The following is a 21,793-nucleotide window of genomic DNA, read 5'->3' as shown; positions in this document are numbered from 1 at the left end:
GTCATCTTGTTGTGCTTGGAGTGAGGGGTAGAGAGGGAATCTTTGGGGCCAGAGCCTTAGGACCTGGGGCAAGAGCCCAGGGCCTTAGCCAGCCCGGCCCACTGGTTCCACTACATTCCAACTACCCAGGGCAACACCACACCCTGTGCCAGCCTGACCTCCACACTCAGGAATGTCTCAGAGGGCCAGCCAGGTGCCCTGGCCCCCCAGCTTCTTGAGAGCTATAGCTTGTGATCCCATTCTCTTCAGGCCACTAACAGCCCCAGACACTCAGTAAGGACCTCACTCCCCCTCCCCTAGTTCATAGGCCACCTGCTGCCAACCATATCATTTCCACTCCCAGGTCTCATCCATTTAGCCTGAAACCTGATTACCGAATATTCCCACTGCACAAGAATTGAGAGTGCTCTACACCAGCCTTCGGTCTAAAGAATGGCAATCATTACGTTTAAGTACACATTTCTGTCTGAGGCCTGCACACCTTGGAGGGAAGGGACCTCAGAGGCGGCTGCCTGGAGGAGGTGACAGGCTTCAATGCAAACTGGCTTCTCCCAAGACTTTAGATCCTAAGAATCCAATAGCCAAGGGATACTTTTCACCTCTTCCCACCGAAGAGGTAAAGAATCTGTTCCAGGTGGCATAGGGAAGGGAGCTGGACCATCACAGGAGAGATGCTAGACCTCACTGGGCCTCAGTCCCTGGTAAAATGGAGACAATAGGAGAACCTGCTCTGCGGGATCGCTGCCGATTAGAAGAAGATCGGGCACCGAGGGTGGATAAACCGAGATACGATGACGCCTGTGGTGCAGACACCACCCTCCTCCGGACCCCACGCTGGGTCAAGACCCTCAAACCTTGGCCCCCTCCGGGCAGCAGCGTGCGAGCGAGCGCGCCGCAGCCGCATTTCCGGGCCGGCGGGAGCCTGGGGTGGGGGCTGTCGGGAGGCGAGGGGCGGAGAGGGAGGGAGGAGAGGAAAGACGGGACCTGCGCCGGCCGGCCTATGACGCGCCCCCTCATTTGCATGCCGCACGCCGATTGGCCCGGGCGGCCGCCGGGACCGGAGGCCGGCCCCCTCCCCCTCCCGCCGCAGCCGCGGCAGCAGCTGGTCTCGGTGTAAACAAGTCGAGGCGGCTGCGAACCCGGGCCGGGGGGGACGGCGCCCGCTAGGAGCGCCCCCCACTCCCAGGCCAGGCCACCACCCCGCGGACCGGGCACCCCCGCGCGCCCAGGCGAGGTGAGGCCCGCCCCGTCGAGGCTGCGCGTCGGCCCCCGCCCCGCCCGCCCGCCCGCCCGCGAGGACAGCCCCCTTCCCCGGGCGCCCGCCCCCCCCCAGCCCCGCGCCCCCAGGTGAGCTCGGGGGGGGGGGGGGTCTCAGGTAAGGCTCCGCGACGCAGGTAAGATTCCCTCGGCGGAGGTGAGACCCAGCGCGCCCAGGTAAGAGCCTCCCCCCCTTCCTAGCTAACCCTTCAGCGAGGCCGCCTGCAGGTGGAGGACCCCGCTCCCCAGGTGAACTCCTGGAACCCCCCCAAATAGCCCCACCCACAGCACGAATGGGGTCCTAAGAACCGGCGATGCCTAGGCCCCCCCCACCCCCCTCAACTGGAGACGGACAGCCCATCCACTCGCCAGCCCCTTCTTAACCAGCTTCACCCGCCCCATCAGCCGCGCTGAAACCCGAAGCAGGTGGGTGACCCACCTGCAGCTCCTCCTAGCCTCAGTTTCCCCACTGATGCAACCTGAGGCCTCCTTACGGAGGCCAAACCGAGTCGACTCTGGTCCCTGGTGAGGCTGCCGGCTCTGGGGAAAGGAGAGTAGCCAAGTGTGACGGTCCCCACGGGTCTGAGCGTGCCTCCATGCGTGTGTGTGTGTGTGTGTGGCCAGAGGGGCCTCATGGCGCCCTCTCCTCCCTCCCTGGCAGGCACTGGGCTCCCTCTGCTCCCCGTGGGCCGCTCCCCGCGTGGGGCCATTGCCCCTGGCCCCCGCCATGGTGCGGATATCAAAGCCCAAGACGTTTCAGGCCTACTTGGATGATTGCCATCGGAGGTATAGCTGCGCCCACTGCCGCGCTCACCTGGCCAACCACGACGACCTCATCTCCAAGGTAACCAGGCCACAGCCCAGGCGAGAATGGGGGCCACAAGGGCTACTTGGCAACTCCCCATCAGCCGTCCTGATCCCCTCTTGGCTTTCCTCCCTTTAGTCCTTCCAGGGCAGTCAGGGGCGCGCCTACCTCTTCAATTCTGTGTGAGTATTAGTCTGCTGTCTTTCTTTCCCCTGACCTCTTGTGGCCTGTGACCTCCCCCTCCCCCCCAAATCATGCTGAGAATCCCAGAGTTCCATGGTTCAGGAATTCAGACGGGAAGCCATTGATCACCCTTTTCTTGGAGGCTAAGGACACACGGGCTTGGACGCCAGCTTGGCAGGGGAGGGCTGTGTGCTGGTGCAACTCTCCCTGGGACTGTCCCATGTCCCCACAGGGTAAACGTGGGCTGCGGGCCAGCCGAGGAGCGGGTGCTGCTGACAGGCCTCCATGCTGTCGCTGACATCCACTGTGAAAACTGCAAGACCACTTTGGGCTGGAAATATGTGAGTCAGTGATCTGGGTGCCCAGGCTGGCCTTTGATTCGACCTCACATCGCCTCTTCCTTACAGTCTCTGTAACCGTTCAGAGTGCATAGAGCCAGCGCAGACAAACCAAACTGTCTTCACCTCCTGACCATGACCTCTTCCCTCACAGCCTACAAGGGCTTTTAGGATTTTTTTTTCCCTAACTCACTTCTTCCACCCCTATTTTAGAGACAAGGTATAAGCAGAGACCACATACTGAACACAGTTCCTTGCCAACACTGTTGCAAGCACTCCTGTTGACAGTAGTGCTGATGGTAGAATCTATTTTCTGTAGAAGAGAAGGAGGCCTGGAATTATTAGGGAACTTGCCCAAGAACAAGCAGCTAGTAACAGGATAGGGACCGGACTCTTGCTTGGCTTGTTGATGTTTTGTTTTGTTGTTCTTGGTTTATTTTGTCTATTGTTATAATTGTTTTTTGATACAAAGTTTTACTATCTAGCCCTGCCTGGCTTAGATCCCACAATCCACCTGCTTTAGCTTCCTGGGGGCTAGAATTACAGAGCTTGTTTGTGGCTTTTGACTTTAAAAACAAAAACAAACCCTGGGTCACCATTCATACTGTTATTCATAGAGAATCAGAGAAGTTGCCTGGACCCCTTTGGCAATATGGAAGTTAGACTCCTTTTCCACCCTCTCCCTACTTCAGCTGAGGTGGAGGATCTGATTTCGATACACTGAGTCTCATTTCCTTATCTGGCATTGGAAGATAATGCGGCCAGGAGGCACCCCACACCTTTCTGGAGATCAGATTAGAGATGCTCTTGGGAATCTTGAAAGGATTGGGGGAGGCCTCGCTCTGAGTATTTTCGTGGGGTGGATGTCCCAGGCTGAGATACCTGACTTGAGTTTACCTCTTGCCCTGCCACAGATTTGCTCTGTGTCTCTGGATAGGTGTCTTGGGTTCTCTGAGAATCTCTGTAAAAGAATGAGATGGCCAGATCCAGAGATTAAAAACTTTTCATCTTAGTTGGACACTAGTAGCTCCCACTTGTAAACCTACCTCTTCAGGAAGCTGAGAACTAAGGACCAAGGGTTGGTAACCAGCCCAGATGAGGAAAGTCTGTGAGACAGATCTCTAGTTAACTACTAGAAAAGCCAGAAGTCGTGGGATAGCTCAAAGTGGTACAGCACCAACTTTGAGTGGCAAAAGCCAGGGGACAGTGTCCAAGCCCGGAGTTTAAGCCCAATGCTGGCACACACACAAAAACAAAAGATGCTTAACCTTTGCAAAGTCAAGTAAACACTGGATTTGTCAAAGAGGAATCATAGTATCTGGTAAGAAAGCAGACTAGCAAACGGAAGTGAGCACGTACCTAGAAATGAGGATTGTTTAATATTTAGTTGTTTTCTTTTGTTTCTGTCTGACGTGCTGGGATCTATCCCAGGACCTTGTACCTGCTATACAAGTGCTCAGCCACCTAAAGTTATTTATATTAAACTCTGCTGTTTCAACCACAAGTAGGTTGAAATGGCTCGCAGGGCCACCAACTAGTTGCAACCCTATGAGCTCTTCTAGGTCCTCCATTGGAGCTGCTGTTAGTACTCCAAAAGTAGCTGTGATTCAGAATTCTGACTGCACCCTGGTAGTGAGAAACAGCCCTACCATTTACCAGCTATGTCCGTAGGCAGGTTGCTTGGCTTCCCCGGGGCCAGTTTCCTCCTGAGTAAAATGGGTCCAGTCATACTCCCCAACTCGTATGGCTGGTGGTAAAGCATTTGCCGGGGAGATGACTGGCTCCTCCCCTCCTTTCCAGGAGCAGGCCTTTGAGAGCAGCCAGAAGTACAAAGAGGGGAAGTACATCATTGAACTCAACCACATGATCAAAGACAACGGCTGGGACTGACCCCTGCTCCTGACGCATGTGGCGCCAGCCTGGCCTGGCCGCCAGGGGGCGCCACTGGATTCCCTCCAGCAGAAGGGAGCTCTGGACACTCGGGGCTCCTGCAGGGCAGGAAGGATCCAGCTCCTGTACATATATTTTATTGCATGCACTGTGACTTTGGGGGGGAGGGGGAAATCAGAAGGGGGATGACAACCCCCCCCCCTTCCTTCCTGTGATCTGGCTGGCTTGGATCTCGTTTTGTTTTGTTTTTTTAACCCCTTCCTTCCTGTCCCGCCTGCCCCATAGTTATGGCCTGTGTGCTGCTGTCTTGGCCCCAGTGCACTATCTGCCCTGTGACCTTCTACTCCCATCGGCCCCTTAGCCCATGCGTGTCTGTTCCCCTCGTTCTGTAGCGTTTGTACATAATAAAACAATGAAGTGCAGACCAGCCCCAGGCTCACGTGGAATCCAGGAAGGGGGGTGGGGTGGGGAACGGGGAGACTCGGATTTAGACTCCTGCGCTATAGACCTGTTCTGAGCCTAAGCTCAAGTTGGTGCATTTCCAGTGCCAGTGGAGATCACAAAGCCCACAATGACCCTCTAGGCCTTGACCTCGGCTGTTGGTCTGTGCTTTTTTTGGCTTTAGTGTTTGGCTGCCGCCTAGGGGCTGTTCCCGATCAGCAGGCCGGCGTGCCTCGATTTCAACCGAACCTCTTCTTCGAACTACAACTCCCAGTCATCCTAGCGCGAACTGCTCCCGGCCTTCTTACGCGCTTTTGGCGCGAGGCCTGCTGGGAAGTGTAGTTCCCTTGGATCCTCTAAGCAACTCTGAGGCGTGAGACGTCAGGAACTTTTGAGCTGTGCTCATTCCTCAACTTTTTGAGACGTGACGGAGGGTGGGGGGTTTATGGAATGGAAAGCAAGGAGGACCTCGGGGTTCTGTCTTTTGCGACCGATTTCTTGATGTTTCCCAGTGCTCCCATGTAATTAGCTCAGGCCGTGACTTTCCGACCCTGTACTCCTCCTCCTCCCCTCCTAGGCCAGTCCAAGTGAAATGTGTTGTGGGTGGTGATAGGGAGTCACCTGGCAAAAATTCCGGGGTCTTCAAGGACTGCCTCAGCTTCAGTTTCAGGGTCCAGGCCCCGCCTCAGGCTTATTGCTAGCCGAGGCTCCTGCCGTGGGAACCCGGACCAGCTGGCCGGAAGGGCCAAACTGCGTCCCTGACCAAGCCCTGGGGATCAATCAGACCGAGGAGTTAATTATGTAATGAGGGGGCAGGGGGTCGGGGCTAATGAAGCCACACGGGGAGGTGGGGGGGGGAGAGGAGAGGGGAGGGTACCCAGGTATCCGGCCCCTTCTTGGACCCCTTCAAGGCCCCCAGGGGTCTCCACTCCAGCCCACCTCCAGGGCCCCAAAGAGGGGAGGGGCTGTGATCTCGGGTCTGGAAGGGGCTGAGCTGTGAGCTATAAAGGGGGCACCTCTCAGCACCCTGGGACTCTAGCAACGTGCCCTGAGGCTAGAAGGGACTACAACATGTACCATCCACGAGAGTTATACCCCTCCTTGGGGACAGGCTACCGCCTGGGGCCTCCCCAGCCAGGGACAGATTCCAGTTTTGGACCTGCCCTGGCAGAGGGCTATCGCTACCCAGGTGAGAAGTGAGACCCCCCTTTCTGGGTAGAGGATTGGGGCTGTGCTTCCCGCTGCTGATTTCTTCTTCTTCCAACATCTCCAGATCTGGACCCCCCCAAGATGGATTGCTTCCTTTCTGGGATTGAGGCTGCTCCACGCACCCTGGCTGCACCCCCACCTCTGCCCCTTCTGCCCCCAGCCCTGGGTGCTGAGCCAGCCCCACCAGCCCCAGAGGCCCTCCACTCCCTCCCCGGGGTCAGCCTGAGCCTGGAGAATCAGGAGCTGTGGAAAGAATTCAGCGCTGTGGGGACAGAGATGATTATCACCAAGGCCGGCAGGTGAGGGATGGCCAAGGCAGTTTGAGCTGGGTCTCATGAAAGGCAAGGTTCTTGGGGGCTCTGGGGCCGTGTTTGGGGATTTCCTTGGAGTTGCAGCTCTTTTGAATCTGATGATGCCCTAGACAAGGATGACACTGGATGGCATCGGGAATCATTCTGTGGCAAGGGCCAACTGTCAGTCTGTGAGGTCTCTGACTGGGTTTAGAAGCCAATCTACTGAGAACCACTTTGGATCTGTAGCAGAAGGTCTGGCTATGTTATAGGTTAGTGTGTGGCCTAGATCAGGCAGTGATCAGTGTGTGTGGCTGGAATCAGATTCAGACTGACTGAGGTCAAAGGTCAGCCGAGTGACTAGCATCGGAAAATCTGTCCAGGATCAGGAGCAAGAAGCGTGTGTGACTTAAGTATGAGGCAGCATGTGACAAGATCCAGGCATACCCTAGAGACAAGGAAGCAGCGTGTGGCTGGTGGCAAGCTATCTAAGGGCCTGCGCTATGGTTTAGGGCTGACTTTTTTTTTTTCCCTAAGCAATTTTGCCTAACAGTTGTGGAGACCAAGTGAAGGGATCAGAGTGGAAAGTAGGAGGCTTCTTGGCAAGGTTTTAGGAAGACAAGATAGCACCTCTTCTGCAAGAGGAGCTGGGGTCAAGACTGTGGGCTTTGCTTAGGATCCCCTGACCCATCTGTCCTATTTCCCCATCAAGCCTGAGCTACCTTCCTAGACTCTTGGTATTTTTGGTTTGGGGATGTGGGGCTAGTGATGTTCTTGGAACTTGAACTCAGGGCCTGGGCACTGTCCTTGAGCTGCTTTTGTGTTTAAAGGCTAGTGCTCTGCCATTTGGTAAGAGTCTCATGGACTTTCCTACCCAGACTGGTTTCAAACTGTGATCTTCACATCAGCCTCCTGAGTAGTTAGGATGACAGGCATGAGCCACCAGCGCCCAACTCCCTCTGGGGTAAAATTCTACTTCCCTTGAACTTTGTGTAGCAGAACTCTAGTGCTCATTTGGAGCCGCCTGCTGGTAACAGCCTTGCCTCTGGCAGTGGGTAGCTCCAGGCTTCTTCCCCTCTTCCCGGGTGCCAGGCGCATGTTTCCAGCTTGCCGAGTGTCAGTCACAGGCCTGGACCCAGAGGCTCGCTACCTATTCCTTCTGGATGTGGTTCCAGTGGACGGGGCTCGATACCGCTGGCAGGGCCGGCGATGGGAGCCTAGCGGCAAGGCTGAGCCCCGGCTGCCGGATCGTGTGTACATTCACCCCGACTCCCCTGCCACGGGGGCCCACTGGATGCGGCAGCCGGTGTCCTTCCATCGGGTCAAACTCACCAACAGCACACTGGACCCCCATGGCCATGTGAGGCTCAGACTGGGACCCCAGAATAGGGGTGGGGGGGGTGATGTTGGGACAAAGGCTAAGGCTGAGAATAGTGAGTCACCCGCATCTCCCCTTCCAGCTGATCTTGCATTCCATGCACAAGTATCAGCCCCGCATCCACCTGGTACGGGCAGCCCAGCTTTGCAGCCAACACTGGGGGGGCGTGGCCTCCTTCCGCTTCCCTGAGACCACTTTCATCTCTGTCACAGCCTACCAGAACCCACGGGTGAGTGCCGGGCGGGGGTGGGGTGGGGGTCTGGAGATTCTGCCTAGGTCACAAAGGAGCTTTAGCCCAGATGTGTGTCCCCAGATCACACAACTGAAGATTGCAGCCAATCCCTTTGCCAAAGGGTTCCGGGAGAATGGCAGAAACTGCAAGAGGTGGGTATTTGTTTTTTCCTGTGGTTACTGGGATTTGAACTCAGGCACTTGGGGCTTATTAGGCAAGCACTTTACTAACCTGAGCCACACCTTGCTCATTCCTGCACTCTTCTTCACCATTTATTAGTCCTGATGTGGTCAGGCCCTGTGCTGGGCGTCAAGAACAATTATGAAGAGTAAAAACATTTTTTAAGTCATTGATTCAGTCAATGCTCAGATCACCATCCTCATGGAATGGAATTGCAAGTATACGAGAGAAACAAATGGTTAGAATGTTAAGTTCCCTAGAGAAGAGAAAGCAGGGGAGGAGGAGGAGGGTGGAGCTGGAGTGTGGCTCAGTGGTAATGCACTATTCCATCCCCAACAGGAAAGGGAGGGAGGGGGGGAGAAAGAGTGGAGTATTAGCTAAGAGGTCTGCAAAGGCCTCTCTGAGGACGTGAGGGAATGGGAAGGGGAGGGGAGGCTGTGGGCCCAGGTGACACGCAAGGCCCTGAGGCAGGACTTGGCCTTGGCAATGCTGGGTGTGGTGGCATGAGGTGGCAAGTCACATGGTGATGGGAAAGGAGTTTAGGTTAGACTGTAAGGGCCTACTAAGGACTGGGCATCGGAGTCCGGCCCCCTGCCCTTGGGGTGCTTATAAAATGTGGGACTGTAAGAAACATCAGGAAGGAGGCCAGGTCACCCTGGAGGAAGTGATGTTGGAAGTGGCATATGCTGGAAGTTATGCTGAGGAGGACGGGTGGGGCAACTGCACAGGTGATGGAAAGTTCCAGAAAGGTTGCTGCTGGGGGGCTGGGATGAGGAAAGCGCAAGTATCAGGCTGGGTGTGCTAGTGGCCGTGTCACCACTGCCCAGTTTCCATGGAGAGGGACAGCACTGCAAAGTTCCAAGTGGGCCCTAAATCTTAGCTCTGTGCTTCCTTGTCATGGGAATTCTCTGGTCTTTAGTTTCTTCATCTGTAAAATGGGCACAATAAATGACACGTAACTGACAGGGACCCCAGGAGGGTGACATGCTTGGCACCTGGTAAGTACTATTAGTGCCATCATCATCACCATCATCATCATCACTATCACTGTTCCCCAGGGAGCGAGACGCCCGTGTGAAGAGGAGACTTCGGGGCACAGAGCCAGCAGCCACAGAGGCCTACGGGAATGGAGGTGAGTGCTGTCCTGAGTGCCGGGAGGCCTGCCACCACGATCCTCCTTGGCCCAGTGTATCCCTTTTGTCTCCCCCAGATACACCAGGGGGTCCCTGTGACTCCACACTGGGCGGGGACATTCAGGAGTCGGACGCGGAGCAGGTCCCAGCTCCCGGAGAAGCTGCTCCTGCCCCGGCGCCTCCCTGTGGAGGTCCCAGTGCTGAGGCCTACGTCCTCCACCCGGCAGCTTTCCACGGGGCCCCCAGCCACCTACCGGCCAGGTGAGGGCCCAGGGGTGGGCTGCTCGGGGCAGGGCGGGCGTCTCCCCCCCCCCCCCCCCCCCCGTTCTGACACCTCTCTCTACTTCAGGAACCCCAGCTTCCCTGAGGCTGTGGAATCCGGGCGCCCAGCCCCCTACTCAGCTGCATTTCTGGAGCTGCAGCCGGGGCCGGGGGGATCAGGGTTCGCGGCAACTCCACCCGCAGCACCCTTTACCCCGCACTTCCTCCAAGGGGGGCCGTTCCCCATCCCCTACCCAGGACCTTCAGGGTTCCTGGATGTGGGCTCTAAACCAATGTACTGAGACACTGCAGAGCCCTGTGGCATCTTCCCCAACTACCTCCGCTGCTTCCCTTCCCCCAACCAGTAGCCCCCCTCAACTTTCTGCCCTCCTCCCCCTCTGCCAAATGGCTGCCTTCCCCCCCCAACTTCACACCTTGACTTCACTCCCACCCCCTCTGGCTTCAAAGCCCAGGAGAGGCTGCTGGAATCCAGCTGGGGCCAGCTTCCCCTTCCCTGCTCTCGCCTTGGTGTGAATGGAGCCTGGCCTGGCCAAATGGGACAGCAGCCCCCCCCCTCCCCGGCCAGGGGCAAGCCGCCACCAATTTGTTCTCAGGAGCAGAGTAATTTTTGTTAATAAAACTCGAAAGACATCAGTGCTCAGGACCCATGGGGCTCGTGGTGCTGGTACTCGCTGGGGCCACGTAGAGTCAAGACTGTCGCAGACCCAAGCCAGGCCTGGGATGGTCACTCTCCACATGTCTAGCTTTACGCACAGAAATCAATCTGTTCTGACGGGTTTTCTCTTCAGAAAAATAGGGGTGGAGAGGTCTCCGGATGCGGGTTGTCTCCCGTGGCTCTCTGGCACTGGGTAGGCCCCTCTGGGAGCGATTTTGCTGGGCGGGGACACGAAGGCTCTGGGTGAGCACCCAGACTTCCTAGCAGTCTGGACTGAAACACGTACCCCATGTCCCAGGCCGGCTCCTCCGCTCCCTACGCAAGCCTGACACAAACCCCCAAACCATTTATTTTTCTTCTTTTATTAGAATTTTTTTTTCTTCTTTTTTTCTCAAAACTTTTATCTAAAAACAAACAAAAAAAAAAGAAAAAAAAAAAAAAGACTGAAAACTTCATGGTTTGAGTGGGGAGAAAGGAGAAGGGAGCCTGGGGCCGAGGCTCCAATCTCTCCCGATCAAGTCCTCACCCTGGGGAGAGCAGAGCTGGGAGCCCCTCCACGCCCAGCCTCCAACTGAGGAGAGGGCAGTCACAGTGGTCCAAGGGCCAGAGAGGCTGAGAAGCAAGCCGAGGGGTCACAGGAAGTAGTCAGCCACGGGCTTCTTGGAAGGGATGCCCCGTGTCTCCTGGGGAGCGGCCTCAAAGATGATGAAATCTTTCTGGAGATGTTCATCCAGCTCCAAGATGGCTGCCACGTTCCCACAGCTGGACACAGGGGCAACGGTTAGGGGCCGCCTTAGATCCCCTTCCCTACGCCCGCCCTGATCACGTGGCTCCGCCAGCTCACCGGTAGCAGTAGTTGGGTGCGGACCACACAGTGAGCACGGTCTCGTTGAAGTGCCACTTGTAACCTTCCATCACCAGTTGGTGGGCACGGCAGATCATGTCAATGTCGTTGGCTGCGTTGAACTGGGCCACCACATCACTGCCAAACAGGTAGCCGGCCCCCCGGGGGCTCACACCCCAGCCTGTGGTATCTGAGGTGCAAGGCAAGGATGGGGGGAGGGGGGCGGGGCTCAAGATCTCTGCTCACCCGCTGCCCCGGAGGGGACCACCCTGTTCTATCGACCAGAGGCTCTACGGGGTTCTGGAGAGTGGATGGCAAATGGCAAGGCAGGTGAGCTCTACCCAGAAGGCCCGGGGGTGGGGACTGCCTGCTCACAGGGACACACACCACCTTGTTCCTCCCATCAGGAAGGCTCACAAAGGCCAGGCTGGGAATGGCAGGCGTAGGCCAGGAGGGACCCAGCCAAACAGCGGCCATGCTAAGGCCATCTTGGAGTGGCAAGATGGAGTGGAGCTGATTTTAAATCTCAGCTCTGTCCCCTGCTGGCAGGGAATCCTACACAATGAGGGGGTCTTCAGGGAGTGACCCTTTTGGGGGCCTGGCCTCTGAAGCTAGTGCTATCAGGTTCTGAAGACCCTTCCCACTGAGGGAGCCAGGGACTCCGGCCCTGCCAGCCCCCGACCTCAGTACACATGCTTCTGCCGCTCGGTCCCCGCACTCGCCCACGCTGCCGGTTGGTTCTCTACAGGTCCAGCCAGGCAGGGGGAGGATGCAGCAAGTGTGGCTTTGCTTTGTCCCGTTCCTCCCCAGTCTAACTGGCCTTTCAGGCACTTGCTTTAGTCTGCCTGGCCAAGGGCACCCACCTGCCCAGCCTCACCTTCAGGGTCGGACCACAGGAGGTCACACATGGGCCCGTCATGGGGTACCTCTTGTTTTCGGTCAATTGTCCGGATCTGGTCCAGGGTCTGGATGGAGGGGGAAAGGCCCCCATGCACACAGAAGATCTAGAAGGGAGACAAATACCAGAGGGAAGGGAGGTGTGGGCCAAGAGCACCCTCGCTCTCCCATCCCAAGGAGCCAGCCTACCTTGCCATCGATGATGGCCGACAGGCTGAGGTAGTCGAAGATCTCAGTGCAGTAGCGCCACACGGTCACCGAGCCGTACTTGCGCAGACACTCGTCGTAGAAACCATAGACCTGCGTGATCTGGCGGCTCTCGTGGTTGCCTCGGATGAGGGTGATGCGGTCAGGATAACGAACCTAGCAGCGGCGGAACAGCAACACCAGCGCTGGCTGCAGCCCGGCCCTCCACCTGGCTCCTAAGTCCACACGTCCGTCATCTTCGCGGTCACCACCACCGTCCTGGCCCACACTTGTGCCATCTCTTACCTAAATTGTGCTGCATCCCCCCCCCCCACAGGATGGACACCCAAGCCCCCCAGCTACAAACACAGTGGCTTGTCTTTCAAACTTCAGATCCCAAGCCAAGTCTACACACCTGAGGCCCAATCACCTCGCACCGATGGATCCTGTGGCCCAGCGGCCACCTCCCGACCACAGAGCCTCTGTTCCCACCCAGGCCCTGTGCCCGGCTGGTGTCATCCCCCAAGGCCGGTTGGATGGTCTTATTAGAGGTCAAGGCCTCTTGGACTGCCCCGCTGCGGGCGTGGCAAGTGGACAGACAGGGACAGGGCTGGGAGGAAGCAGGGCACTGAGGCGGCCACTCGTTCCCACCTTGAGTGCCAGCAGCAGGAGGAAAGTTTCGACACTGTAGAAACCACGGTCCACAAAGTCCCCCATGAAGAGGTAGTTGGTCTCAGGGACATCGCCACCCACCTAGACAGAGGGAGTTGGTTTTGTCTGGACCTGAACCATCTACCCCCCATCCCCCCACCCCAACCCTCCCAACACAACGACCAGGTCTCATCCAGTCCAGGCCAATCTTTTGCCCAAGGCCCATCGACTTCTGACCCCTGCATACAGCAAAGTAGGAGTTCCGCTCAGCCCGTGGGGCCTGACCCCCGGCCGCCCCAGAGCCCGTTCCCAGCTGCTCCCCACTCACTCTAAACAGCTCCTTCAGGTCATAGAACTGCCCGTGGATGTCGCCACACACCTGCAAAGGAAGAAAGTCTGACACTCAGAGTGAACAAAGGGACAGTCCTTTTGTCCCCAGGGTCTAACAGAAGAAACTTGAGAACGTAAACACTTGCACCACTTGTCTCAGGTCCCAAACTACCATCCCCCCGCCCCATGTCCCCCCACAGCGAGTGTTAACTGCTCGGAGCAAGAGCAGTATTAAGTTTCCAGAGAGACCCACAGCTCTGACAACTTGGCCCCTCTCAACTCCCCTCAAATCCCCAGCATAAAGTTACTGACAAGCCCACAGAGACATGTGACTAGAACCACTCACCAAGTTAAGAGTCCTTCTGCCCCCAACAAAGCTTCCTCCTAATAAAATTCCTACTTCTTTTCTGGTAGTACTGGAATTTGTTCTCAGGGCGCGTTTTGTGCTTGATTAGGCAGGAGCTATACTACCTGAGTTATGGCTCGGCCTTTTTCACTCTGATTATTTCTGAACTCGCGTCTCATTTTTCCATGAGAGCCTGAGGTCAGGGAATGGCATGTGCACACCACCACACTTAAGACTTCTGTGTTGAGTTAGGCTCCTGCAAACTTTAATTTGACTGGGCTGGCCTGGAACGTCAATCTTAATCTCAGCCTCTTTAGTAGCTAGCACTACAGGTGTGAGACACCAGTGTCCAGTTTTGTTTTTTTGTTTTGGCCGTTACTAGTTTGAATTCCAGGCCTTTTACTTATTGGTTAGGTACTCTACCACTTGAGCCAGGTGAACAGTTCATCATTACCTCTCTTCTTTTTTGTGATATGCAAGATGGAACCCTGGGCCTTATATACATTAGGCAAATGCTTGCCAATGAGCTACATCCTCAGCCAGTACTGGAACTAGAACTGAGGCCTTATTCCCAGGTCTTGTGCTCAGCTTTTTCTACTCAAAGCTGGTGCTCTATCACTTGAGCCACACCTCTGGCTTTTTGGTAAGTGGAGTTGAGTCTCTTTGTCTGACCAGGTTGGCTTTAACCCTTGATCTCCGATGGGAGGGAAGATGGCAGGAAGGGGTTAGGACACGACACAGGGCTTCCTGGGTTCTCAGTAATGAGAAGTGGCCTTGTGGAGCCACTAAGCGTGCCTAAGAGGCCAAGCAGGGGCAGCATACTCACTGTGACCGGCGAGTCTACCCTCTGCACGTTGCTCTCCTCTACCAAGATCTCTCTGGAAATAGAAGACCAGGGTCACTACAGCTGGCCCAGCCCAATTCCTGACTTTTTTGGCAGGGGGGAGAACATGAAGTGGTCCCTAAACTTCCAGGGAACAGGAATGAAGTGGCTGATTTCCCTAGGATCTGCTGACTGCAGCCCTCCACGCCCTTCCACTGCACCCTGGCCTCAGTTCAAGGTCTTCCAGACAGGCTTCCAGCTTTGACCCCAGCTGCTCACCTCCACAACAGAGCCCCTGTTCCCTTCAAGCATTCCCTGACTGTTCCTTGACTGCCATCTGCCATCACTCTCTACCAACCAACCACTGAGCAGACTGTCCAAACACAAGGGCTGGAGTGCATTCACCTTCAAAGAGATGCCTGCTCCTAGGTTGCCAGCTCCTGTTTAGAGGCAGGGAGGACTTCCAGATTCCCCTTATGATACGGGACACAGACAAAAATCACTGTCAGTTACAAGATGGCCAATATGAATAGCACTGCATTTCCAAGTTGTGTCCAATGGGGCTGGGAAGGTGGCTCAGTGGTAGAGCGCTTGCCTTGCATGCCTGAGGCCCTGGGTTCGATTCCTCAGCACCACATAAGCAAAAAGAAAAAATCTGGAAGTGGCACTGTGGCTCAAGAGGTGCACCACATAAGCAAGAAGAAAAAATCTGGAAGTGGCACTGTGGCTCAAGAGGTACAGCGCTAGTCTTGAGCTGAAGAGCTGAGGGACAGCGCCCAGACCTAGAGTTCAGGCCCCACGACTGGACCCCCCCCCCCCCCCAAAAAAAAAAGAGGCCAAGTTGTGTCCAATGATAAGCACATGGGTGAATGTGGGAGCCCACACACTGTGCCAGGACAGTAGGAGACCTGTGCGTGGACACACACCACTGAGCAACCGTGTTCAGATGCAGGGCCTCAGTAAGTCCCAGGGCAGGGAAGATATGGGTGTCTATTAGACTGCTGCTTTGGCTTCAGGATACAGGCTGCCGGGTCTCATTTATCATCCAGCTACTCTGCTGGGGGAGGCCAATCTCTTCCCACTAGGCCGTAAGTCCTTGAGCTCAGCAAACAGCAGTTCAGCTGTCCCTCAACAAAGGTAGTGTGCCTCAGCTCCCTGGGAAAAAGAAGAGGTTCTGGCAGTGGTCTGAGATGCCACACAGCACATGGGCTCTCCCACCCCCACATAGAGTCTGGTGGGGCATGTCATTCCATATCAATTGCTCACAGTGACCTTCCTGATGGTTTTTTGTTTGTTTTTAAGTGTTGATCCTGGGGGTTGAACTTATGGCCTGGGCGCTGTTCCTAAGCCCTTTCTGCTCAAGGCTACCATTCTACCTCTTGAGCCACAGCTCCTCTTTTTGGTGGTTTATTGGGGATTTTCCTGCCCAGGCTCAGCCTCCTGAGTAGCTAGGATTTTATTTTGTTGTTGTTTTGCTTTTTTGGTCTTTTTCATTGGTCGTGGGGCCTGAACGCTGGGCCTGGGTGCTGTCCCTCAACTCTTCAGCTCAAGGGCTAGAACTCTACCACTTGAGCCACAGTGCCACTTCCGGCTTTTTCTGCTTCTGTGGTGCTGAGGAATCGAACCCAAGACCATAGCTAAGATTTTAAGTGTGGGCCACCAATGTCCAGTTTGGAGAGGCTCTTGTCACTCCCATCAGATGTACAGAAATCAGTTTGAAGAAAAGTTGCCAGTCCACAAAGCTGGGGAGTAGCTAAATGAGAATCTGAGAGCCCAGTTTCCTGACACTCTTCTGCAGACCGACTCAAAACCTGAAACCCCGTAAGGTCACACGTAGGGCCTTCTATGCAAACCCACTCAGTCCAAGGAAGGGCCCAGCATGGTCTGAGAAGGCAGCTTAGACTCCAATCTTGGCTCTGTCCCTTGCAGTGCTTTTACTTCAACTAACACACCTGTCAAGAAGGGCCCGCCCATGTGCTGGCCTATACCTGGATACACAGAATCTCATTTGAGCCTCATGATTTCAGAAACTCACAGGTCAAGTGACTAGCAGGGCCATACTGCTAATGGTGGCAAAGCTAAGATTCAAACTGAAGACAAGATTCAAAAGCTCATTGTGTTTATTTTTTTCTAGTCCTGGGGCTTGAACTCAGGGCTTGAGCATGGTCCCTGAGTTTCTTTTTGCTCAAAGCTAGCACTCTACTACTTGAGCCATAGCACCACTTTGGCTTTTTTCTGTGTATGTGGTACTGAGGAATCGAACTGAGGGCTTCATACAGGCTAGGCAAGCACTCTACCACTAAGCCCCATTCCCAGCCCCTTAATAATTTTAAATAGGAGCAATTTCAGCTCAGACACTGGAGGCCTTGTGGTCCACAGGGTTTGATGTAATCTATGTATACTCTGGGCTTTTCTTTTATCTTTTTTTTTGGGGAGTCTGGTCGTGGGGCCTGAACTCTGGCCCTCAGCTCTTCAGCTCAAGGCTAGCGCTCTACTACTTGAGCCACAGTGCCACTTCCGGCTTTTTTCTTTTTGCTTATGTGGTGCTGAGGAATCGAACCCAGGGCCTCAGGCATGCAAGGCAAGCGCTCTACCACTGAGCCAACTTCCCAGCCCCTACTCTGGGCTTTTCTCGGGGGGACAGAGGGTCTTGGGCTCTTACTTGGCTTTTTTTGCTCACAACTGGAGCTCTACCACTCAAGCCTCAGTTCCAAGCTCCAGCTTTTTTGCTAGTTAATTGGAGATTAAGAATCTCTTGTATTTGTCAAGCTAAAGACCTTCCCCCTCGGATCTCAGCCTCCTGAGTACCTACAATTACAGGTATGTGCCACCAGTGCCAGCTTCAGTCAGAGCTTCTGCTGGGTCCCCAACAGGCCATGGCTAAGTGCTGGAGTTGTTCTCCTTTCAGACTGAGACTGGGAAAACAGTGGCCAACTCAGGTCTCAGTTTAGTCACTTCTCCCCAGGGCAGGACTCCCTCTGCCCAGTCCCTTCGTAGCTCCTTGTTTCTTGCACTCCTATCAAAATCTACAACTCCAAGATGCTATGCAAGCATTGCCCAGCATCTCCACCACATTGGCACAAGCCAGTGAGGGAGAGGAAGATTAGACTTAGGCGAAGAAGGGGGGAAGAACAATACAAGTCAGCAATCAGTGTAAGTTCCTAAAAATACAAATTAGTGCTAAAGGAGTGAGGAAAACGAAAACTTCCCACAAGCTGGTCTGGTCAGGGTGATTTTTCCTGCCTTTCAAAACAGAAGAGCCCAGCTAGTTGCTTACTCTTGCCTGTCCCAGCCCTCTCCCCCCCCCCCCCCCCCCAGCTTTCTTTGTGATACTGGGGTTTAAACTCAGAGCCTTGCGCTTGCTGGGCAGGCGCTCTAACTTTTGAGGCCTTCCCTCAGCCCTTTTTTAGCTTAGTTACTTTTCAGGTGGGGTCTCACGTGTTTGCCTGGGACAGCTTCAGACCATGATGCTCCTACATATAGTCTCCCCAGTAGCTGTGATGACAGGCATTCACCACCACACCTGGTTTACTGACTGACATGGAGGTCCTTACTTTTTTTTTTGCCGGGGCTGGCATAGAACCACGATCCTCTGCATCTCTACCTTCTGGGTAGCTGGAATTATAGATGTGATCCACTGCGCACTGCCTCAGTCCAGTATTTTTTTTTTTTTTTTTGGGTCCAGTCGTGGGGCCTGAACTCTGGGTCTGGGCGCTGTTCCTCAGCTCTTCAGCTCAACGCTAGCGCACTACCACTTGAGCCACAGCACCACTTCCGGCCTTTTTCTTTTTGCTTATGTGGTGCTGAGGAATCGAACCCAGAGCCTCAGGCATGCAAGGCAAGCACTCTACCACTGAGCCACCTTCCCAGCCCCATCAGTCTGGTATTTTTAAAGGGACATAGCTTGTTAATCAAATTCAGCCCTGACTGGCTTCAGAGTGTCTGTGAGGGGCAGAGTCAAACAAAGAGCCTCAGGACAGATTCAGAACCCAGCTCAGCTACTTCCTCACAGGATGACCTGGGTCAAGTCCCTAAGTCTCTAAAGCTCAACACAGCAAAATGATTCCAATCTCATAGGACTAGGGGTGGCAGTGGAGAAAACTTGTATGGGGCATGGCTACTCGTTCGCTACCTCTTCTCTTACAGCTCACCAGCCTAGTAGAAGCCACTATAGTTCTCTAGAAGGGACAGGTCATTTGTCTCTACAACTATTGCCCAAGTCTCAGGCTTCCACTCCCACTCTGCCATGCTGGGAAGACCCTTCCTCAGTTGTATCCCCGTCAGCCAGCAGATTATCTCCAGCCTTCTAGGCCCACCTTCTCTTAGCAGTTTCTGATTGCTTCATCTCTTTATATACCATCGTCTTTGCACATAGTCAACTACACCGGCTCACTGTCAGCACTGATGCTACCAAACACTGCTAAATTCACCTCAAGCACAACCCACTGAACGAATCTTTACAACTACCTTACACAATGGCCTCTTCTTTACCTATAAAGTCCAACACACCTCACTATCACCACAACAGGAGGCAGAGACGACCCAAACTGAAGGCCCTCTTATTCTTAAACCTGGACCCTTCACCGTTACTTCCTGCTAATTCCCATTAAACTCTTGAGTCAGGCCTTTCTCTACATCAAGCTTAATTCTACTACTTGTGCCTTATTTGCTACTAATTTCTTATGCTCTCTCACATCAAAATAAAACAGTAATCCAAGTCCATCTTGGTGCAGCAGGGACTGAGAAAAGGTCAAGACCCAAAAAACTAGCTTCACTTTGAAGTAACTGAACAATGAGTCTTCACTTCTGAAATGGGGACAAACCACCTACCTCTCTTTAAGCGATGCTGATGGCAGAAAGAGAATTTTATAACCCACGAGGTCTGTGACATTCTAGCCTGTGGCGTTTATTCTTGCCGACCCTAGCTCATGTAGCACCTTATTCTTCCAGGCTGCTCCAAAGAAGTCTTCCCCGTTGGCGTCGACAGATAGAGGCTGGGACCCTCCTTGACTTTCTTAAAACTTCCTACAACTTTTACTCCACTGGCAACGCACCAGCTAATACTTTTCCAAGTGTTATTATCCTTGTTTGCTTTTCTCCGGCACATAAAACTGTCCCTCGAGGCTGGCGGTCCTAAACCTGGCTTCTCGGGGGGAGGGGGGACGCTTCCAGAATGGGACAAACCCCCAAGTCCTCCGCTGGGCTGGTCCCCGCACCGGCCCCCCCCAGCCCCGAGCCCCGAGCCCGCCCGGCTCACCTGGCCTTAGCACAGAGGGCCTTGACTTCGCTCTCCTTGATGAGCTCGCAGCGCCGCAGCTGCTCGATCTGCCGGTCCAGGTCGCTGATCTCCGCCATGGCCCGCCGCTCTCCCCCCGGCGCGGGTCAGAGCCGGGGCCGCCGCCCCCTCCGCGCCGCACAGGGGTCTCCTGGGGAAGGCGAAGACGAGCTCGCGGGTCAGAGTGTACGCACGGGGCGGGGGGGGGGCGACTGGACTGTGGGGCCGACCCGGCGCCCCCCACCCCGGCCTCCCCTCACATCGGCGCCGGGACCCCCAGCGTCCCACCGCCCAGGCCGCAGGCCCCGCTAACTCCCGTCGAACCCCGCGACCCCGCGCTGACGACGGTGGCCGGGAGGGAGCTCCGACTCTCACCGCGCCGCTGCGACCCCGGCTCGGGCTCTCCGGCTTCCTGCCTCCCTCCTTCCCTCCGCTTTGGGCCGCCGCCACAGCCGCTTCAACTTCCGGCCCCGCCGCGGAAGCAAAGGGAGGCCAGTTCCGCCGTGAGCCGGACGTGACGTCATACACACGTCCCCGCCCTCGCCGCGCCCTTCCAATCGCTCTCTGGGCGGAGAATGAGGGGGGGGGGGAGGTGCAAGGAACCGGAAGTCGCCTCTGCCCAGACCGTTAGTCCTCCGGACTCACCACGGACGGTTCGGTCTGGGGACAGCGCGGGAGGCGGGTCCTGGGGGGTCTTGTCGCCTCCCCCCCTCCATCCCCCCCACTGCAGGCCCACCGTGGCAGCAGCAGGGTTTACAAGGGCCATTGCTGTAGGCATTCATAAGCATTTGCTCAGTGAAGACACAGCAGCCCCGATCTTCATCCTGGAGGAGCGTTAGGCCGCTCAGGCCGGGCGTCGTGGTGCACGCCTGCAGCCCCAGCACTTACAGAGCACCTCACCAGGAGCCCGCCGTCCCACCCCGTGCCAGCGCCTGCATCCGCGCAGCCCCTCGCACGCCACACTCCTGCGCCGCTTGCTTTTGCCTGAAAATTTCTTTCTTTCTTCCTAAGAGGACACTAGGTCAGAGGTTTGAGATTTGAACGCAGGAAAACTGCTCGTAGCTCCAGTGTCCTGTGCCTCACACCTCCCCATTCCCAGGTTTCTGGATATCAGCTTGTTATAAAAATGAAGGCAGAAACACCCTCCAAACTGTCCCATCACAAGTCCTCTTCTTCCCTAGTATCTTTGTTTTTTGCCAGTCCTGAGGCTTGAACTCAAGGCTTGGGCTCTGTCACTGAGCCTCTCTCTGCTCGATGCTAGTGCTCCACCACTTGAGCCACAGAACCACTTCTGGCTGTTTATGTGGTACTGAGGAATAGAACCCAGGTTTGCTAGGCAAGCACTCTACCACTAAGTCACATTCCCAGACCTTCCCTAGTATCTCGTAGGCAGAGTAACCCATATACCTTCAAATGTTTACCTGTGACCTTCAAGCAATCCAGTTTTTGTGCATTTGCACTAATGTTCCCTTTTGCAATATTCTTTGCATTTTCTTTGTAGTAACTGGAATTTTTTGTGTGCTGGTACTGAGGCTTGGACTCAGGGCCTGGTGCCTTTGCTTGGCTTTTTCCACTCAAGGCTGGCTGCTCTACCAGTTGAGCCACACAGATAAGTCTTATGGACTTCTGCCTGGATTGGCTTCAAACCATGATCTAGCTGGGTGCTAGTGGTTCATGCCTATAATCCTAGCTACTCAGGAGACTAAGATCTGAGGATCATGGTTCAAAGCCAGCCCAGGCAGGAAACTCCATGAGACTCATCTCCAATAAACCACTAGAAAAACGGAAGTGGTGGCTATGGCTTAAGTGGTAGTGTGTAAGCTGAAGAGCAGAGGAACACTGCCCAAAGCCAGAATTCAAACCCCACGACCCACAAAAAACAGGGGGGGGAGGGCTGGGAAGTTGGCTCAGTGGTAGAGTACTTGCCTTGCATGCATGAGGCCCTGGGTTCGATTCCTCAGCACCACATAAGCAGAAAAAGCCAGAAGTGGCACTGTGGTTCAAGTGGTAGAGCGCTAGCCTTGAGGTGAAGAGCTGAGGGACAGCACCCAGGCCGAGTTCAGGCCCCACGACCAGAAAAAAACAACAAAAAACTATGATCCTCAGATCTTAGCCTCCTGAGAGGTAGCTCCTTTGCCCAGCTTCTGAAGTGAACTTGAGCTGCCCCA

The 21,793-nt window shown here is 55.1% G+C and overlaps 3 protein-coding genes across 3 annotated transcripts; 2 read left to right on the top strand and 1 right to left on the bottom strand.

Moving 5' to 3' along the window:
• Positions 1-1,087: 1,087 nt before the first annotated feature.
• On the top strand, positions 1,088-4,898 carry Ypel3 (yippee like 3). Its single transcript, XM_042666775.1, has 5 exons — positions 1,088-1,234; positions 1,919-2,101; positions 2,201-2,244; positions 2,478-2,586; positions 4,384-4,898. The coding sequence occupies exons 2-5, from the start codon at positions 1,985-1,987 to the stop codon at positions 4,471-4,473; spliced, it is 360 nt and encodes a 119-aa protein (XP_042522709.1). The 5' UTR covers positions 1,088-1,234; positions 1,919-1,984; the 3' UTR covers positions 4,474-4,898.
• Positions 4,899-5,985: 1,087 nt separating this feature from the next.
• On the top strand, positions 5,986-10,277 carry Tbx6 (T-box transcription factor 6). The gene is made up of 8 exons (XM_042666774.1): positions 5,986-6,103; positions 6,188-6,422; positions 7,506-7,773; positions 7,874-8,020; positions 8,105-8,175; positions 9,262-9,335; positions 9,414-9,597; positions 9,686-10,277. Exons 1-8 carry the CDS (start codon positions 5,986-5,988, stop codon positions 9,897-9,899), a joined length of 1,311 nt encoding a protein of 436 aa, XP_042522708.1. The 3' UTR covers positions 9,900-10,277.
• A 342-nt stretch (positions 10,278-10,619) lies between these two features.
• On the bottom strand, positions 10,620-20,092 carry Ppp4c (protein phosphatase 4 catalytic subunit). The gene is made up of 9 exons (XM_042666794.1): positions 20,001-20,092; positions 19,608-19,776; positions 14,354-14,405; positions 13,180-13,230; positions 12,852-12,953; positions 12,204-12,377; positions 11,995-12,121; positions 11,118-11,307; positions 10,620-11,035 (listed from the first exon to the last, which is right to left on the bottom strand). Exons 2-9 carry the CDS (start codon positions 19,703-19,705, stop codon positions 10,906-10,908), a joined length of 924 nt encoding a protein of 307 aa, XP_042522728.1. The 5' UTR covers positions 19,706-19,776; positions 20,001-20,092; the 3' UTR covers positions 10,620-10,905.
• Between the last annotated feature and the right edge of the window lie 1,701 nt (positions 20,093-21,793).

Source organism: Dipodomys spectabilis, unplaced genomic scaffold (genome assembly GCF_019054845.1).
Source record: "Dipodomys spectabilis isolate Male_0828 unplaced genomic scaffold, ASM1905484v1 ptg000366l, whole genome shotgun sequence".
Classification (NCBI taxonomy): Eukaryota; Metazoa; Chordata; class Mammalia; order Rodentia; family Heteromyidae; genus Dipodomys; species Dipodomys spectabilis.
This window is presented reverse-complemented; position numbering and strand designations above follow the sequence as displayed.

What these genes read in the sequence shown, in the direction of transcription:
- Ypel3 (XM_042666775.1), top strand. Translation starts at nt 1,985, where the DNA reads ATGGTGCGGATATCAAAGCCCAAGACGTTTCAGGCCTACTTGGATGAT. An exon ending in GCCTACCTCTTCAATTCTGT is followed by an intron (nt 2,245 to 2,477) that starts GTGAGTATTAGT and finishes ATGTCCCCACAG; the next exon opens with GGTAAACGTGGGCTGCGGGC. An exon ending in CCACTTTGGGCTGGAAATAT is followed by an intron (nt 2,587 to 4,383) that starts GTGAGTCAGTGA and finishes CCTCCTTTCCAG; the next exon opens with GAGCAGGCCTTTGAGAGCAG.
- Tbx6 (XM_042666774.1), top strand. Translation starts at nt 5,986, where the DNA reads ATGTACCATCCACGAGAGTTATACCCCTCCTTGGGGACAGGCTACCGC. An exon ending in CACTGGACCCCCATGGCCAT is followed by an intron (nt 7,774 to 7,873) that starts GTGAGGCTCAGA and finishes CTCCCCTTCCAG; the next exon opens with CTGATCTTGCATTCCATGCA. An exon ending in AGAGGCCTACGGGAATGGAG is followed by an intron (nt 9,336 to 9,413) that starts GTGAGTGCTGTC and finishes TGTCTCCCCCAG; the next exon opens with ATACACCAGGGGGTCCCTGT.
- Ppp4c (XM_042666794.1), bottom strand. Translation starts at nt 19,705, where the DNA reads ATGGCGGAGATCAGCGACCTGGACCGGCAGATCGAGCAGCTGCGGCGC. An exon ending in GCCCTCTGTGCTAAGGCCAG is followed by an intron (nt 14,406 to 19,607) that starts GTGAGCCGGGCG and finishes TTCTATTTCCAG; the next exon opens with AGAGATCTTGGTAGAGGAGA. An exon ending in ACCTGAAGGAGCTGTTTAGA is followed by an intron (nt 12,954 to 13,179) that starts GTGAGTGGGGAG and finishes CCCTCTGTCTAG; the next exon opens with GTGGGTGGCGATGTCCCTGA.